Source organism: Cydia splendana, chromosome 1 (assembly GCF_910591565.1).
Source record: "Cydia splendana chromosome 1, ilCydSple1.2, whole genome shotgun sequence".
NCBI classification, from domain to species: domain Eukaryota; kingdom Metazoa; phylum Arthropoda; class Insecta; order Lepidoptera; family Tortricidae; genus Cydia; species Cydia splendana.
Genome location: NC_085960.1, coordinates 21305798 through 21326988, shown reverse-complemented (window position 1 = coordinate 21326988; position 21191 = coordinate 21305798). Strand labels below are relative to the sequence as shown.

At 37.2% G+C, this 21191-nt stretch overlaps 1 protein-coding gene across 1 annotated transcript in view; it reads left to right on the top strand.

Annotated features, from left to right (window-relative positions):
• Positions 1-21191, top strand: part of LOC134791982 (uncharacterized) — a 171587-nt gene that overhangs the window by 54265 nt on the left and 96131 nt on the right. Inside the window, exon 2 of the mRNA XM_063763083.1 lies at positions 8619-8996. Within this exon, the coding sequence (XP_063619153.1) occupies positions 8619-8996 (378 nt within the window). The remainder of the gene's footprint in view (positions 1-8618; positions 8997-21191) is intronic.

The following is a 21191-nucleotide window of genomic DNA, read 5'->3' as shown; positions in this document are numbered from 1 at the left end:
TGACAAAATCCCTAACCACGACAGTAAGTTGACAAAACGAACTCAAAAAGTCAACCAGTTTTATCATTTCGCTAAACAGGTTTAGTGAAATGATAAAGTCTCAACTGGAAGATGGTGATTTGATTAAATCTCTGAACAGTTTAGTGAAATGACGAAAGCAAGTACAGAATACAACAGTTTACTCTACAGTTAAGCGATTTGATCAAATCTCTGACTAGATTAGTTGATTAAGTTATATCTAGCATTAGAATATATGTGTATAGAATAGTATTAATAAGTAAAGCTAAAAATAACAGTTATGTCTTGTAGGCCGGTCCCGTAACGGCAAATATTGTCTGGCCATAAAATGCACTTTGTTATTATTGCAATGCATACCTAAGCTCCGACCGCTACGCGCGGCCTTTGTAGTCGTTAAGTTATAACGTTATTGTATTAGTTTATTAGGGTCTACTATACAACATGTTTTAACAAATAATTGGGTACTTTCCTACTAGTCAAATCAGCTACTTTTTTAGAACTGTCAAAACGATTTCCTAATATGGAATTTATATGAAAACGTGTATAGTGACGTCACGGTCAACTCACATACTTTTTACATTTCAATCCGATTATTAAATAGAAATTGTGTTTAAAAATAACTGCTGTCTATGTTTTTCTAATAATTAACTGGTGATTTATTTCGTGCACGGTGTGAAATAATTAATTTGAAGTAGAGGAAAGTACTCAATTAAAATTACGTTTACGCAAGCTTCGTTTTTCATTACCGTCAAAAATGGCAACTTTACCATCAGAAGGTAACTTTACCATAGTCTATTGTAGTAAAGTATGGTATAATTAAAAAGACAATCCCTCTTAATAATTAATAATTATGTTTCAGTTTACAACCACCTATTATTGTATTCGATTAAAATAGCTGGGTAAATCAACAACTTTGATACCTACTATTAACATTTTATTTTACCATTTCACTTAATCTAGTCAGAGATGTGATCAAATCGCTTAACTGTAGAGTAAACTGTTGTATTCTGTACTTGCTTTCGTCATTTCACTAAACTGTTCAGAGATTTAATCAAATCACCATCTTCCAGTTGAGACTTTATCATTTCACTAAACCTGTTTAGCGAAATGATAAAACTGGTTGACTTTTTGAGTTCGTTTTGTCAACTTAGGGGTCATCCATTAATTACGTCACACGTTTAGGGGGAGGGAGGGGGTCAAGAAAATGTGACATATTGTGACATGGGGGAGGGGGGAGACACAAACTTTGTGACGTCACTTTAACTTCATCAGTAACCGAAATTTTTTTTTTAATTATTTTATTCGCTGTACATTTAAATAACAAGTTTTTAAAACGATAATCGTTTTTATTCTTTTAATTTTCTTTCCTAAGCAGTATTGGGTTATAAAATTACTAATATTTATATCGTCAAAAATATTTTGATAAAATATTAATAATACTTAGGTACTAACTTAATTCGATTTGGCGATTTCGTAGAAAAAATGTGACGTCACACTAGGGGGGAGGGGTTTGCCAAATGTGACCAAATGTGACAAGGGGGGGGGGGGGGGTCAAAAAACCTAGAAATTCGTGTGACGTAATTAATGGATGACCCCTTACTGTCGTGGTTAGGGATTTTGTCAAATTCCTAAACAAATCTAGTGAAATGAAAAAGCGTTTCGCGTTTATTGGCCGATTTTGTCTTTTCACTAAACAGAGTCAGTGATTTGGTCAAATGACTGAATTTTTCTAGGGAAATGAAGATATGGATTCGCCATTTTAACATCCTGCGTGATTTGATCATATCCCTTAGAGATTTGATCAAATCTCTGTTTTGATGATTTCCCTGCGACATATATACCCTAGATAAAGCAAATGTCACGATTTGTATTGAAACCAAGCGTGCCGACTTTTTACCACCTACTGTGACGTCATAGCCGCAATTTAGTGATGGGAAATCCTAACTGATTCAAAGACACCAATGCCCCTCTGCCCCGCTACTATTCAACTGTCTTGCTCATACTCATAGATTTTATATCTGCGGTCTCGCTCGCTCACTCCCCGCTACCCCGCGAACCACGCCAAAAATCACAAATCGATTGTCATGAATGACATCGATTTTCTGACAGACGAATGATAAAGACAGACGAATGACAAAAACAGACGAATGACCTTCTTCCCAACTTTTCCCTTCAATGAAACTGGTATTTTCAAAATCTTTGACTGGATCATGTGGAAAACAAAAATAATGAGTTTTTTTAACACAATAGAAATTTATAACCCTACTAAACGTATAGGTAGATATAAAATCGTATGTGGTTAAATTACCCTTCTTTTTTAAGGTGTCGCGTAAAATTAGCACATGTTTTTTTTTTATCAATAACAACTACTAATAGTTTTTTTTTTTAATAGTTAATATCATTCATATGTCCGATATCGATTAAAATCGATTATTAGAAGCGATCGGTAGAACGAACAACACTAGTCGCTAAATTTGACAGACGAATGATAAACGGCCTGTACCACGAAGTCGAAGCGATGCGCGACAATATCGCTAGTCCGATATTCATCGTTTCTTAACTCACAACGTCAGATCAAACGCTCAAAGCAAACGCGCAATGTAATGTAAATATAGTTTTGTAACGTTAATCTATAGTTACTTAGGTATATTATTGGAATCATAATTTGGAATACTTAAAAAATTGTTTTAAAATTAATTTACGCATAATATCATTCTAAAATTACTTACATGTGATAGGAAATATGTCCTTGCCCTTGGGTGCTTGCAATTTTTGGGCTGTTGCAGTTAATTATCACGCAACGAGGATTTTTTCAATTTTTTACGGACTACCGACTGCAACAACTGGCGCGCGTGGAATGTCAATAGCGACGGCCAACCTCGACGCTTGGTCTGGGTTCGGACACGCGAAGTAGATGCATTTGTGTCATCTAGGGTATATTTAAGTCTGTGTAAGTCACGCAAGCGCCTTGCGCCGCCTACATGAAACAGCAGGCTCAGGCATACATTTTCGCCGTGCGGTAGAAAGAGAGGAGAGACGCCTTACGCGTTACGCGTTACGCTGTCCCGAGTTTGTCATTTTTTCCCCACCTCAAAAAGTGCTCAGCGCCGCTAAAGAAGTTTTCACTTCAAAAAGTTTTTTGGTGAAATATCGTATTATTTAGCATTTTATTTATTTCATTACAAATAAATATTTACTTTACATCGTGTAATAATATTTTTTGGACGTAATAAATGTTTAGTGGCGAAATAATTTTTTTTTTGAACCTCTAAACTCTTTGGTGAGGATGTATGGATTACGGTCAATGAGGTTGTCTATGCTGCTCTAAGAAATACGTCATGGATTGATGACGTCACTCCTTAGCTCGCTTCTGATTGGCGTTTCAGTCAAGATGGCCGATTGGAGAATTTTGCACTTTTATTTTATTGAATATATTAATCATCCTAATGTTTATACTGAGATTGGGCCATTTTTTAGAACCATATTAAATATATGTTTCTTTGAAACCATTATTTCCATGATTCTTTGTTACTGTCATCAGGCCAATTGTTGATGATCCATAGGTACCTAATAATTTAGGATATTTAAGCATTAGGGTTGGTAAATGTTTCATTCGGATTACGACCGCAGCAGACTTACGGCTGCGTCTTTGTAGCAGTAGTAAACGGGAGATATCACTGTCAATCTGTTTGAGGAAAGGTGTGATTTGAAGGTTCTAATCGCGATAGCAAATTTATTATATAACTTATATTTAGGTAGGACGTACCTAGTTTATATTGACAGAATAAATGCTCCATTGTTATTTTAGTCACGCATGTTTGAAACTTCAGTAAAACCACGTGGCCGGAATATACTATATGTAGTTACGAAAACTGAAACTAGCGCGGGCCTGGAATCCCTAGCGACTTTTATTATTGTATAAAACATCGACGACAGCAAAAAAAAACCATTCGGAGCTTACATTTACTTTTGGATGAATGTTATAAAACTTGTAAACTCTATTTACTAGCGGCCTGTCCCTAGAGCCCGCAGACTAGGCTGATCGGGGACTGGCACCTAACTTACATAACTATTTATAACGTATAACTTATAGTAACGTATAATCCCGCTATTTTCAGTATTAAATAGAAGTTAGATTATTTATTCCACAGACAGAATTTACTGCATACTGTACGTACAGAATTTCCTATATTTGTGTGAAATACCTACTCGTCAAATGAAAAAAAAACTATTGTACGTTTAATTCGTTAGCTGCTTCGGGCTAAATAAATATCTTATTTAAATTGGGATTGCTCTCAGAATGGTAATTAGCAATTCACCTCATTGATACTCCGTAAGTTAAAATAACGTTTGTATAAAAAATAAACTTATTTAGTTCCTATTATAGATGTTTCCAGCATTGTGATTTTATCAGTATTTACTTCACTATGCACAAGTCGAAAAACAATTAAAAAAACAATACTTACACTACTTTTTTTGGGCAGTCGTGTAGAAAGTGAAAAAATCCCTATCCCGTACACAACATTTTGTTTTGAAATTGTGACAAAAGACGCGCCTGTAACATTTTTAGTCGGCTGCCTCCGACAACCGAGCGCCGTAATTATTCCTCGAAAATGTCGTAATGACTCGTGACTAGCGATGGGTAAAGTTTGTACATTTTATATTTACTAACTTTTAAAATTTGCATACTTCAAATATACAAATTTAAATCATTCATCTATTATGGGTCATGATCTAGATATAGATAGAGCCCGCTGAAAGACACATCTAATAAACAGTTTTTAGGGTTCCGTACCCAAAGGGTAAAACGGGACCCTATTACTAAGACTTCGCTGTCCGTCCGTCCGTCCGTCCGTCTGTCACCAGGCTGTATCTCATGAACCGTGATAGCTAGACAGTTGAAATTTTCACAGATGATGTATTTCTGTTGCCGCTATAACAACAAATACTAAAAACAAAATAAAATAAAGATTTAAATGGGGCTCCCATACAACAAACGTGATTTTTGACCAAAGTTAAGCAACGTCGGGAGTGGTCAGTACTTGGATGGGTGACCGTTTTTTTTTGCTTTTTTTTTTTTTTTTGCATTATGGTACGGAACCCTTCGTGCGCGAGTCCGACTCGCACTTGCCCGGTTTTTTTGTAAGAACCCCGTTAATTTCGTATATTTTTATTTTATAGCTGCAACACACTCTTGAGAATTGTCCACCTGTAACGGTTCTTGACATGGAGCTCGCTGACATAATATTTCGATTCCCAATACAGGAGCCACAGGAGGTGCTTCGATGTGATGTGTAAAAAAAAAATATCATAGCTCATGACATACATTTGCGACATGTAATTTACAAGTGAATATTACAGAAAGAGAGAAATTTCAAACTTATACAAAATGTAAGTCAACATTTCACGTTGAAAATTTACAAGCAGCCCATCACTATTGCTGAGCTCGTGACATCTGAACTTACTCGTAAAACAAGCCACTTACGCTCTTTATGAAAACGTACTCATGAATTAAATTATATTTTGTGTATAAATAAGCGTATTTATTTATACTTGCGCGATAATTTATTATGACTGTTAAATTTTGTTTTGACAATTCAACACTCAACCTACCGTGTATCATTTCTACTTACTATCTTACGTGGATACCTCAGGTACCTAAGACTTGATGATTATAAAATCCAATATTTGTGGTGTTGCCAACGCCATTGCTGAATTAATTAATTCTTGTACCTACTCGAGTGCCTAGATACTTGTTTGTGGATTCGACTCCACATATTAGACGTCAGTTTATGGTATTTGTTTACAAAGAAGGAATCCACACGAAATAGGTTCCAGCGCTTTAATGAAGGAGACACAAGTCTAAAAGACATTCCTCATACTGGTCGCTCCGTCACGTTTGACAAAGAAGCATTGCGGCGCGAGCTTGAGTTGCATCCGGATTCCACCACCAGGGATTTAGAGAAAACTCTTAAATATCACTACAGTACCATAGATCGCCATCTGCAGTCGATGGGTTACCGTAAAGTTTTGTCGAGATGGACGCCTCATGCTTTGACCGATGCTCAACGTGCATTACGAGTCAACATTTGTTTTAGTCTGCTGTTGCGCCCCCAAAGAAAGAGCTTCCTGGCCCCTATTTCACCAACCGTGACAGGTGCAACAATTTTCGACATCCTGTTACTGACGTCACAGGTCTCCATAGGCTACGGTAACCGCGAATTGTCGCACCTGTCACCGTGGTGAAATAGGGGCCTGGAGTCGATCATCACTGGAGACGAGTCCTGGGTCTTGTACGAGAACGTTACCTGCATGAAAAGCCTTTTGGATGCCTTCCGATAAACGGCCACCAACACAGCCGAAAAGCAGTCCGCATGGCCAGAAACTTCTCCTGTCAGTTTTCTGGGATTCGCAAGGAATGTTGTTGTGGGAGTTACTGGACGACCATCAGACTATTAATGCCGAAGCCTACGTGAATCAACTACAGAAGTTGGCGAACGCTGTTAAAGAAAAAAAGCCAAAACGCCTCGAAGTATCATTACTTCATGATAATGCAAGACCACATACGGCGAAAATGACCTGTAAATTTCTAGAGGAGCTCGGTTGGACAACAATACCTCATCCACCTTATAGCCCTGATCTAGCACTTTCCGACTATCATCTTTTTCGGGCTTTGAAACAGCATCTTCGTAAAAAGAAATTCGAAAATTCCGGCGACCTAAAACATGACCTTGCCAACTTCTTTGTCTCTCAGCCACTTTCATTCTGGGCTAAGGGTATTGAAACTTTGCCTAGCAGATGGTTACATGTTCTAGATAATGATGGTGATTATATTGTCGATTAATTGTTTCAATAAATAATTACACAAAAAAAAAATGTTTTTTTCCAAAGTGGGAAAAGAATTATGCAACAACCTAATATTTGCGTTGCGAAGATAATTGTTACAATAATCGAGTGATTGTTTGAAGTAATAACCTAATATTAGGTAGAATGATTATGAATTGGATAATTAGGTACTAAATAGTAAATATTTAAACCGGTACGAGATTAATTTCCTCTTCTTACCGCCTTAAACAGACACTGTTTTGGTAGATATTCCTATACTCACTCTCTGAAGTTATTCCACGTTGCGACGATGTGGACGTGTCTCGCCACCTTCCTTCTATTTAAATAGGTAATTCCGTCGCAGGAGCTGCCGTAGATATAGCGACTCGGTCCCAAGTTAACTTGATTTTCTGAGGCAACTTAAGAAGCGATGTGTTTCCTTTTTCAAACGACCAAAATATACCTGAGTCAATTCGCAGTAAAACGAAAATTACCTTTCTGTTTCATTTCTCATGATAATTTTATTTCGATCACAAAAACTTAATGACAAATCCCTGCTAAGCTATTATGATACGAGCCCGCCAAACCCTTATCAAAATCTGTTTTTGTTGATTGCTAATGCTTGATTTTGTTGCTACACCAAAAAGGCTCTCATATCACTAACGTCAAAATAATAATCATTAATAAATCTGAGGTACCTATATCCTAAAAACACATGATGACTTGATTGAAATAACACTTAGTTTTGTCGACATTTATTGAAGAAAGCGAAAAAAAACCGTGACTTCATACTACAGAAAAATCTGCTATTTAGTTCAACGCAAACAAAAAGAGGAGATCTTAGAACTCAACTTGAATATTGACAAAAAGAATAGATAGTATAGAGGGGTCCTGTCATTGTAAATTTTGTAGTCACTGTAAATTTACTGCCATCTATCGACACACGACTAAAACTCAAAATGAAAACGTATAAAGTTATCAAAAAATGTATATACTTATATGGATAAATGATTTTATTATTTTTATATCATTTTGATCCATGTTCATTCACTGATATCTATGTGTTAAAATTGTTACGAAGTTACATATGTCTTTGATACGAGTATTGACATGGCATGACTTCTATAAAGTATTTTCGTTAACGCATTCACTGCCAGGGGGCGTGGCCTAGGAACAAACTTGTATAACGGTGAACGCACATGTGCGTTGGGGGCAGTGAATGTGTTAATGCACGTAGTACATTTTTAAGGTAGGTACTATGTAAATAATACGACTCACATACCCAGACAATGGTATGGTCGTAAGTATGTGTGGGAGTGAAGAGCCTCCGTTCACACTTTAGCATTAAAGCCTCAGACGACGGCGTAGTATACAAGTTATCTACAGCTTAGCTTTAGATCTTGGCTGAGCAGTCACAAACAATTTATATGAAACACTCAGACTCGCTATATAGTCCCCAATCCGCAGTGGGCTAGCGTGGGGACTATATAGCCTAAGCCCTCTCGCGCATGAGAGGAGGCCTGTGCTCAGCAGTGGGACGTATATAGGCTGAAATGATGATGATGATGACTCAGACTCGAAATGGATTTTGTAATACGGCATTGTATCCGAGGCTTGTTTGTTGCCGCAGCGCGAGAAATAAACTAAATCTATATACGTGCTTCGAAATAACATTGGATTACTTTCACTTTGTTCCTGTAGAGGCATACGTTGCCAGATTCGTGTTTAATTTGTGTCGTATGTATTTTTAAAGGGATTTTTCTGCTTGTTTGCAGATAACCGCAACTGCCGCTGGAGTAACGATCAGTCGACAGAAGATTGGCGCGATGCGGGCGGCGGGGCCCTGGTGAGGTCCCGCCACGGTATGGGCTCTAACATCAGTCAGCACTCTGCCAAAGGGCTAAAAGGTCGACGCGCCAGGTCTAGTGGCGACCTTTGCAATGGCGACACCAAGAGCCAGACTGAAAGTTCCGTCTGCGGATCTGTGGTGGGCGACACCATGGGCTGGAACAGATCGCTGCCAAATCATTTGGACGGAAATAGACATTTAGCTGAATACAGCCGGGTAAACAACAACTATGGAGAGTTCGGAACATACAACAGAACACACCCTAAAGGTGGACGCGGACTACGATACCGAGTTTCCAAATCTGGTGAGTTAATCAATGAATATTCAATCATTGTCATATTTTAATTGCTATTGCGTCAGGACATGTTCTCGTTTCCACAATTCGAAGTATTAATCTGGATTCAGATGAAATACAATTTAAATGCTATGTTGTATTTTTAAAACGTGACGAATGCCCTGTTACGAGTAGTTGCAAGTTCATTGAACGTCATCGCTGCAGTTTTCGTTAAAGCATTTATAATATATCTGTTTGTAGTTCATTAATTTAAATACAGTGAATATCTGTTGTTACATAAATGAATGTATCCAGAATTGAATGAATTTCAATTTACATTAAATATTAATAACAGTCACGATAATAATCGGAAAAGATTTGTTATAAATGTAATACTTACTTCAAAATATAACGGATTTACTCAATTGCATACGAGTTTTACATTCCTCACGGATATTTTTTGTATGAGATACAAAAATACCACATTTTCCGTGTTAAGCACATAAACGGCATCTACTGACACTATAAATTCGGTGGATTTGACTGAGTGATCTCTTTTGGGTCGTTTGATGTTAGTGGAGGTAATAGGTATACGTCACGCGGAGTTACATTTGGGCGTCGCCGCTGTGGCCAGCTGAGGCCAACTTGGATTAGCAAAGCTTTGTCAATGACACGTTCACTTTAGGACTTCATGTCTGTTAGTTAGTGCCATAATATGTTTTGTTTTATTAACTGAACTTACGATTACATACTTTTTGTAATTCCTTGCACATAATATTGTATCTACACAAATAAGTATGATATCATGAGTAATTGAGTAAGTACCCATTTGCCAAGCAATGTTTATTAAATAAAAAGTGAACAGCTAATAGAGATGTCTTAATAAGACCATAACTAATATGTATATGAGCAGTTTAATATCATCATCATATATATAAAATTGAAAAACCAGAACGGGATAAAAAACGAGGAAAGAAGCGAGATGGCGCCTTACAAATTTCTAAAAAAGTTTTTGACACGTTTCTGAAATACGACGCACGATGATAAGAAAAAACTGTTCCAATCTATTATCTAAATATGGGAATAGAACTAGAGCATAAAAACTATCGCTTTGGATGCGTATTTAATTTACTATAAGCAAAATAAATTTTCATAACAATCTTTATTTTACGACGATCGGCCATTTCTCGGCAACTCTCGGTTGGTTTCGTGTCGTCGGTGCTACAGACTAGACCAAATTATTCGTAAGTTAAAGTAACCTAAATTATGTTTGTCATGTTGGTATACAGTTATTTCGGCGATTTTTTACACGAAGTAAAATAAAAAGTGCTGTCAACCTCAACCTTAGTCTATAGGGCCCATACGAGTGACTTATGCCATATATGACTTATCAATCAAATTAATATTATCATATTAATAATAATTTGTATTTTGTTGTTTTAAATTTCTTTTTGGGTTATATTATTCAGATTGACTTTCACGGCTTCGGCAAACAGTGTCATTCGTCCGGGGAACGGGCTGAGATGGGCCAAAAATACAAAGTTGATAGTAAGTTATGTAGGTAGATAAAGTGCATGTTCAGATATTTTGGAGCGACCTGATGAAAATAACCAAATGTACAGTCAACAGTCAGCCAAATATCGTAATATAATTTTGTTACCATAGAAATAAGGATGTGATCCGATATAGTGGCGAAATATTGAGAGACTAAAGCGGCTAATTCAGTGGTGGCTCGGATAGTCTGTTCGAGATCCTGAAAACGGTGAAAAATAGAGATCTTCTTCTTCTCTTCTTCGTCGTTATCCTCACAGCTGAGGGTCGTGACCACCATAAGTAGCGCTATCTATAAGAAGTCTCCAGGCTGCTCTGTTCTGAGCCTGATGAAGTGCGGACTGTGTGCCACTATTAATTGCCTCCAGGAGAGGATCCGTCCAGCGAGTTGGAGCTCTGCCTCTACTTCTTGTTCCCTCGACACGGCCAATCATTATGATTTTCTCGAGGTTGTGTGATTCTCGTCTCGCCACGTGTCCAAAGAAAGAAAGAGCTCTCCGCAAGCAGACTACAGAGAGAGGAGTGAGGACTTTTAGTTGGCTTCGGATTGAAGCATTGGTGCGGTGTTCAGTCCATGACACTCCCAGCATTTTACGCCAGCACCACATCTCGAATGCGTCAATCCTATCCCTTAGCCTAGCTTTCAGCGTCCATGTTTCGGAGGCGTATAGGAAGATAGAGAATATGAGTGTACGCATTAGTTTAACTTTTGTACTGCGGTAGATGTTGCGATTCCTCCATATCTTCTCTAGGCGCGTTACTACTCCTAAAAATACGTGTGATACCTAGAAAAATAGAGATACTACTCCTAAAAATACGTGTGATACCTCATTAGATTCGTCATGATGCCTAGAAAAATGTATTCGAAGCGTGCACACAAAAAATATCAAAAGTTATAAACAAAAAAGGGGGGGAAAAGTAGTTATTTTTTATTTCCTCAATATCTAAAAAGTATTCATATTTAAGAAACCAAAATTAATGTTATAAAAGAGGAAGATATTTCCAATAAAACATTCCATACTTGCAGAACTGTATCTCCATTATTTATACTTTTTATTCAACGCTGAACGCGTTGCGTGGCGTGAAAAAGCGATTACGTTACATTAAATATAATTTTAAAGGTATTAAATATTCTTTGAAAAATTTATAAGAATTATGGTGTATTTAAAACATGTCAACAAATGTACTACTTATAGAAATTTATCTTAAGTTATTTTTTCAACAAGTTAGGCAATTATTAATTAACTAAATTTTCTCGAACTTCCTTCTTTATTGAAAACGAACAAAATGTATAAATAACTATCGTAAAATTATGTCGCTCTTTAGAGCCCTTTTCATATACATGCTTAATAAGATCACATTATAAAAGTTTTAATAAAGTTAATACTTTGCTTAAAATAAGTTTTAGAATAACATAGAAAATTGGCAAAAAACGAAAAATCTAAGTAAAATTGTAAAATATAAAACAATATTATAACCAAAGTATTAATTTTTTCAGAACTTTTATATCGTGATCTTATTAAGCATGTCTTCGAGCAACACGGAAGGGAGGCGGCATTCGCACTATTTCCCCTCTGCCGAGGTACAAGATTAGCGCGTCAATCTAATCTAGCGCGGGTAATAAAACTAGTTGCACTTGGATTTTTCACTAGACCGAGTCCAGACGCGCGCGTGAACACTGCTGCACAAAAATGCCTGTTTGCTCGGTTTTTCAACCGACGAAAAAAAAAAACGGAGGAGGTTCTCAAGTCGACGCGTATATTTTTTTTTTTTTTTTATGTATGACCACGCATAACTTTTTACAGAGATGTTCGATTTTGATAATTATTTTTTTATTGGAAAGGGTATACCCTGAAGTTGGTCCCATATAAATTTGGAAAAAAAAATCCAACCTTAAGGGTAGGAAAATAGGCGATGATTGATTTTTTCACTCACCGATTGTAACGTATGGCCACGCATAACCTTTTACAGAGTAGTCGTAATAATAATAAAAAATTGGAAAAAAATCCTACCCTAAGGGTGGGAAAATAGGGGTAATTTATTTATATTACAGAACAAAATAATAGTTAAAGTAGGATTATTAATATAACAGTTAATAGCTAAAGCAAGGTAGGTAGCTATTTTAAAAGTAATCAAAAATTAAGCATGTAATAATTTGTATAAATTATAGCCACAGAAAATTATAAAATAAAAACTTTTTAACAAAAAAAATAACCGCCGAAAAGAAACTAAAAGGAAATAAAAAAACCGGCACTAACACGAAACGAGTCGACCAACAAAAAACAATAGCACACTGAAAAGAAAAAAATAATTATTTTGTCTTCAATAACGCAAGTGAATACCTATGAACTATGTATATACATACTTCTGAAATCAATCACACAAATCTGCGTATTTATATATTTACAATCTGTTATTTTTGGAGTCGGTGCCAGCCTCAAACAAACTTGAGCACCTTAGTGAAGCACCTGCACCGACTCCAAAAATAACAGATTGTAAATATATAAATATGCAGATTTGTGTGATTGATTTCAGAAGTATGTATATACATAGTTCATAGGTATTCACTTGCGTTATTGAAGACAAAATAATTATTTTTTTCTTTTCAGTGTGCTATTGTTTTTTGTTGGTCGACTCGTTTCGTGTTAGTGCCGGTTTTTTTATTTCCTTTTATTGTTATAAAAAGAGATCGGGGACATCAAATTTACAAAAAGAAAGTGTTACATTTCACATGTAATATTTTTTTTTACATATCATACGTTTAATTACATTCAAACACAATTATTATATTTTAGTCTCATGTAATTGTTGGATTTATCGATTTTGCTCGCTCAGTACAAATTGCGGATCGGTCGAGCGACAAATCCGACTTCTCATCTCTCAGAATACAATAACATACTTCAACGAAAATGTGTTAGTGTGCGTGTTGTGACACTTGTCACTCGCGTACACAAAAAGAGATCGAGGTTTGCAAGATTTGTCTTTGACGTGTGTCATTTTCTATGTATTTGTGTCGTCGTTACAGATTGGATTTTGTATGTAAGTGTGTGAGAAGTGCGACTGTGTGCACCTTTCCCCCCGCGAAAAATGGCAGAAAGATTTGTACGGTGAGATATCGCTTGGGCCCCTCCCTTCCGATGTGTCGGAAGCCGGTGTTGCTCGAAGAAGCATGTATATGAGAAGGGCTCTAGAAAGTGACAAAATTTTACAATAGTTATTTATTTATACATTTTATTTTTCGTTTTCAATAAAGAAGGAAGTTTGAGAAAATTTTGTTAATTAACAATTGCCTAACTTGTTGAAAAAATCGAACAGACTAGGACACTTACAGGCCTATTCGGATTTCGAGGTAATCACAAGATCTTGAGACGATTTAGAGATCAACTAGATCTACATTAGATATCGACTAGATGTGACTTGGATATCTAAGTCATAACTTGTCGAAATCGTTCAAGAGGACCTCCAGAATCGCGGAAACTCAAATTTGACATATGTATCTTACAAATATCTTTAAATTATCCGTAACGTAACTTGTTGAAGTCTAGTAGAAATCTAATCCATTTTCCGAATCGAGCCGTTAGAGAGAATGGGAGAGGATCGTGCCGTAAAGAGAGCGTATACTAGGGACAACAAAATGGGAGACGCCCGACGTCCCAGGTACCGCTGAAACGACGTAGTTCCTCAAGACCTGCTCAACCTCGGCCATGGCGACTGGCGAGAGCTATCGCAAGACCGAGAAACATGGCGCGTTCTGGTGTCGGAGGCCAGGACTCACTTTGGGTCGTTGCGTCACCGTAGGCGTAGTAAGTAATGTTAATATCCAGAAAGGGAAATGGTGACTAGAATACCTACGTTTGTATGAAAAGGCGATTTAAGGGTTTAAGTTTAAGGAGAGTTAAGGGGATTAATAATTTTGCAACTAGGCTTATAAAAACAAATAGGTTATCATTTTATCTCGAAACAAGTTTTAAATAAATACCTATTACGTAGATGAAAAACTACAATCTTGCCTTTTATCAAATCACATATTTTTTTGAGAAATTTGCGAATTAAGTTATCTAAATAACGGCTACAAATAAGAAATCCCTATCACAGTTATAACTTATAAACCATGGCAGGGTTGAATACATAATAATGTCGGTTTTTAACTAAACATAAGACAAACTCTTTATTTCATTTACGCGAGCGGAGCTGCGGGCCCGTCTAGTTAGGTATATTAGTTTATTAGATTAATTGAGCTATAACTTCGGTAAAGATAAACTGATTATGATCGTCGTATTGAGTAACAGCTAACAGGAGTAGAAAATTTATGTTAGCTGTGTCTTAATTAAAATCTCTTAAGACTCGGATTAGGTTTGGCTCGGTAACAAACACTCTCAGCCGTTCATTTGCTACCTAGATAAACAAATAAGGTTTTGTACAAATTATATGTATCTTTATATTATTATGCTTCATGAGTAACACCATAAAGCTTTAAGTACCTACTTGTTTAGGTACATAAGGCCAAACAATAACGCGACAAGGTTACTGCAGTCAGAAAGATTTAAATATAAATTAAGGTCTATACTCGTAGGTTTAAAGGCCTAAAGATTTTTTTAATTCTAAAGTTTTAACATTGTCCCATTTTAGTAACTAAATATTATCAGGTAACTACATATTATGTATAACAGAGATATATACATATAACTCCGTATAAGATAAATAAAGTCTAAGAAAAAAACGTGCCTCGGAAATCAAGAAAAAGTCATTCTCGAATAGATGGCGCCATACCTTTGGCCTATTATCGGCTAGATGGCGTTGACGACACCGTTTGCTATTTAACAATTTTAACACATATCAGTGAAAGAACATGGGTCAGTATGGAACAATAAAAAAAATCATTTATCCGTATACATATTTTGATTAATGTATACATTTTCAATTTTATTTTAAGTTTTAATCGTGTGTCGATAGATGGCAGTAAATGTACCGTGACTACAAAATTTACTTTGGCAATAGCCCTCTATACTATCTATTCTCTTTAATCTCTCTCTTAATCGATGCTCGGCTCCGACAGGAGTGTACAGTCTCGGAGTGTCAATATGGGTTTCGGCCAGGGTGCGGAACGATGGACCCTGTATTTGCTCTGAGGACCCTCATGGAGGGATACAGAGCAAAGAACACGCCTCTACATTTCCTGTTTCTGGACATGGAAAAGGCCTTTGACTGTGTCCCTCGTGAGATGATCTGGTGGGCGCTGCGGTCCAAGGCTGTACCTGAGGCCTATATTGACACTATCCGGGACATGTACCGCGATTCCGATTCAATAGTCAGGACCGCTGTTGGTGACACCAACCCCTTCTCTGTCACCGTTGGAGTACATGAGGGCTCTGTGCTCAGCCCGTTTCTGTTTAGCGTGATATTAGACGCCCTGTCAGCCATCATCCGAGACTACCATGAGCAGCCACCGTGGCTATTCATGTATGCTGATGATATCGCGCTGACAGACTCTGATAAGGGCCGACTTGTCCAGCGTGTGAACAGATGGAGGGGGTCGCTGGAGAACGGCGGTCTTAAACTAAATGTGGCGAAGACAGAGTACATGGCCTGCAATAGTACAGATCCTCTACCCGTCCGCCTAGGCGTGGACATGGTCAAGCGCACGGATCAAGTTAAGTACCTAGGATCTGTACTTAGCACTACCGGGGACATCGACAGCGACGTCAAAGCCCGAATATCCGCTGCTTGGGTCAAATGGCGGGAGATGACTGGGGTTATTTGTGACCCCAAAATGCCGATTAAATTGAAGGGACAGGTCTATAAGACCATCATTAGACCTGCCCTTCTGTACGGCAGCGAGACTTGGCCTTTACTAGAGCGGCACAAGCAGGAACTGCGTGTCACGGAAATGAAGATGCTGCGGTGGATGTGCGGAGTTTGACGCAAGGATCGCGTCCGAAACGCCCACATTCGGGGTAGTCTTGGCGTCCGTGACATCGCAGACAAACTGCAAGAGTGCCGCCTTCGTTGGTATGGACACGTCTCGCGCAGACCGGCAAGTTACGTGGGTAACAAATGCCTGGCCATGCCGCCTCCTCTCGGTACGGGAAGAAGAGGCCGGCCCAAGAAGCGATGGCTTGATGTCGTTAAGGAGGACATGCGTGCCAACGGACTCACCACCAGGGACGCCGAAGATCGGGCAAAGTGGACACGAAGGAGTCGGAAGGCGGACCCCGGGTCCTCGCGCCCCGCGCGGGGGCACAGCCAGGATTGACGCCAGGATGATGATGACTATCTATTCTCTTTGTGTATAATAAGTTAATTTAATAAATAAGCAGGCAGAATATAATATGTACATATTCAACAGCGCATTGGCGCATAGTAAACTAGTGTTCGTGTCATTCCATATTCCCCGGTGGGCTCGCAAATAGCTTTTTAATAGGTGTGGCCGTACGAACGGCTGAACACCTTAAGCGAAACCCCTAATGCCTTGGCTATCGATCATAACATTCATAACGCTTCGAGGTTCTTTTGGCGGCTACAGTTGATGAAAATGTAGACACGTTTATTTAGCCGGAAGATTTTGGATTGCGTAATAGAGCTTTTAATACTTTTATGGAGTTTTTATTTTTATGGAGTTCACAAAGACTGGTTCTTAATAGTGAAATAGCAGCACAATATCTTTCGTTGCACCTAATGTACAAGCAAAAGTTTACAATATCTTTAATTGATTTAATAAGTACCTCGCTAACAATGCAGTGTACTTATACATACAAGTACACTGCATTTACTTTTTGGTAGTAAAAGTTCATACAACAATGAGTATAATTTCGTGGTTATTTTACCTTATCCTATTTCTGTGCCTGACTGTTTTGTTTCGTTTAATCCAATAATATTTTGTTCAAATATTTTTTGTTTTCACCAGACAATTTGTAAAACATTTCATGTCACCGTTAAAATAGAAAGCGAATTTTAAAAGAAGATAGGAGCACTGGAAACTATTGCTTTGCTTCGATATAAAGAAGTACAAAGTTTCCGACCGATGCGATGCCACCCTCGGGGCGCAACTTCCCTGGTCGACTGAGCTTGACTCGGTACGTAAACGAATTTTACAATGTTGGGACCAACGTAGCTTTATTTATCGAAGAAATGTTAGGTATTACATTTTATATTTTGGAAACTATCTTGATTTATAATCCGCTTAATTCATTTATAAAGTGAGAAAAGTTAACTGCAATTGTGAAAGATGCGTTTTTAAAATATTAACATTTTAGATTTATAACTATTGCAAAATAACTTAAGACAGAAATACTATTTACTTGTTGATTTATAGCAGACCACCTCTTGTTTTAGTCGAACAGTTGCTTACTTCATAGGTAATGCCAATGTCATACTTATTATACCTTGGCTAAAATAAATATATACAAAGACACGAAAGCATCGCACGAAGTGTATCATTATAACATAGCCCTCGTTGACCTAATTCCTGACTTTATTTTCTGCAAAGATCTTAAGTGTATCGTGTCTATCGTTGAAGAAACATCAAGCCATTAAGGTGACGTCACTTGGTAAGAGCATCGCCTATAAACGTCCGGATAAAAATAGACTTGAGTTGTGTAAGTACCATCGATTCCCCGTCGCTCCAATTCTTACACGCTCCATAAAACTTGCAAATTGCAATAGGTATTGGGTAAATATGGAATTTGAATTATCTCCGAATTTTGTCATAAATCGTAGCATTCCCGGAGATTTATATGTACATAGAGCACCAGTACGTTTACCTTATTATGTATTTAGTATTATTTACGCATACCTACGCCTACGCCTGGTCACACCGACCGTGTTAGGCCAAGGTGCCTTACACACGACATTAAAGTCACTTAACGTAAAATTGCGCCAAAATGAAACCGTCTAGACACAGTATCTTACTTTTTTTATTAACATGATGTCAGCGTTTCATGTGAATTTAATTTTTTGTAGGGCAGATGCGGTTTTAGCCACCTTGGCACCCTTTTTGGCCAGTAGAAATTTTAATAAATAGATAGAGTTCGATAGCCCACGCAGTGCAAGTGTTGTTTATTTTTATGCTTAGACTTGCACTGCGTGGTCTATCAAAATCGCTGCACAGCAGACTTTTCTTGGTCTAACTCTAGAAAATTCTAATTTTAAAATAATCTTTTTTTTTAGCGTTGTGTGGTAACGAATTAGGTATGTAATGATATATAACGAATACATTTTTTAGTAATATTAAGGTTTATTGAATATTTCTATGTATTATTGTGGTAATTAAATAGGTACAGAAATTTACAAACTTATATTATAACTAGGTAAATATAAAAAATAAAGGTATTATAATTATGCTATTAGGCCATAGGTACCCGGCTAAATGTACCTAGCACGCAGCTGGCGTTTCCTCTTTGCACGGCTAGCGAATACATTTATTTTATATTAAGTTTAAACATTTAATGGCCCAACCCGGCCCGTGGTCACAAGTGTCACAACCGGGGCATCTGTGCTATTAAGAAGTGTAAAAATTGGCGTTTCCTTTCAACGGAACATCTTTACTATAGCAGAAAAGTACGTTAGCAATTGAAATCATTGACAGAGGATTTCATCTTCGTGGAATTCAGTGATTAGCAAATGTAAGCGTAAAGAAACATCCAGTCACAACCATCGTACAGTCACCTGCAATACTATATTACACAACGAAGGCCGCAAAAATATCTGACACTATCTTATTTGTAGAGCCATAAAAGCGTGTCACATATTTTTGCGACCTTCGATGAGTAACATATTATTGCAGGTGACTGTACGTCGTGTGTGTAGTGTGTAGGCAAAGTGACAACCTTAGCATACAATTGAATAATCAAGATCAAGTGCGGGTGAAGGTTGACTCACATTAGACCGGACCGTGTCCGGGCCAGAACTTCCGGCGCATCGTTTTCTATGGATAGCATCACGTGATCGCATGTCATGTCATAGAAAAGTAAGCCCCGGATGCTCCGGCCCGGACACGGCCCGATCTAACGTGAGTCATCCTTTAGTCTAAGTAGTTCATTGAGACCGCGCGGCAAGAAAATGTTGATACTATTCCTCGCCAGTTAGCCGTCAGTAACGTAACGTTCGAAACGTCAGGCCACGTCCCATTTCAGTTTTGAAATTATAATTTAAAACCTATTCAGTAGTTAAACATCGATAAGGACCCTTTTGCAAGTTAAAAATCTCCTCATCTAAGCGTTTTCCTGTGGTTGCGTCCTAAAGGTAAAAGGTTCCGCTTTGGAAATCTAATCCCAATACTTTTCGTATTCAATATTGGATATTAGAATTATTTTCTTTCACCGTAATGCAACTGGTAAATAGCAAACAATATTTCATACTATAGATACATAATGTCACGAGTCGGGGTTGGCTGGGCCTCCAAAGTCTAAGCAATACTCTCTTCAATAATAGTAAGTACATAAACAATCATATAATTAGTAAACAGCATCAGATGGTCTTGTTTGGCTTTAATTAACTCAACCCAATATCTTTGCACATTACTCAGGTAATTACCGGATTCCTACAAGATGGATTACGCCCGTATGTTGCTCTGTTATTAACATTCCGTTAGAAACGTCACTGAGATAATGTTTCGTTTTACAAGTAACATTGTTAAATTTGTCAACATTTTACATCAGACTGCTAATTACTTGAATTGTTTGTCTCTTAATAGTACATTACTACAGAGGCCGGGACGAAAGGGGTTGCCGGCCGAAGACATATAGACGGCCGAGCGGGTAGGTCTGAGCGCGGGCAACCCCATTTCCCGCCGAGGTATGTATAGTGCTTTTCTCAAACATGCAATGAAATAAATAAAATAAAATATCCACGAAACCCAAGTTTTATTTATAGAAAAAACTAAAAGTAAACTACACCCAAAATATAACCAACACGTACCTATATCATTATCACGCGTATGTTTTACACGAGTCGTGTATTTTTACTACCCTTATATTTTCATGTATCTTTGATTTTTTCGCCTTGTATCCGTCTGACTGTCGTTTTCGTCACATAAGTTTACATAGTCTTTCATGTTGATATCATGTTTCACATACATCGTTGCTTTATGCATGGAGTAAATATTTAAGTATAATTTCCACAGTGTTGACGAGTTTGTAGTTACATTCATTTAAAATATGCCACAAAACTGTTTCTAATAAACTGTAAGCCATTTTTCTTAGTTTCTCAAATAATAAAATTGCCATAAGCAACCATATACATACTTCGTCTTTGACTTGGCGGCAGAGGCAGCAAGATATTAAAATCAATTCTGCTTACGCTGCCAATTCCAACACCTACGATTATAATTAATATTAATTTCATTATTTCGTCGGAACTCATATTAAAGTCAAAAAATCAACAACGCACCATAAATCCAATAAAACAGAATGAATATTTTTCAACTTTACCTCCATAACAATTTAAAAAATATAACTACGCGTGTTTGAGTAGACCTTTTTACCGCTAACGTTTAGATGAAATATTTCAAATGTTTTTATTTGTGTAGTTAAATTTATAATTTAAAATTATAAAATTATAGAATGTATTATTTATTAAGTTCATGTTGATTTTATACAAATAAAACTGCAAATAATAGCAAACATTGTTTTTTTTTTTATAGGCGTAGTGGCAGAGTGTCATTACGAACCATAAAGC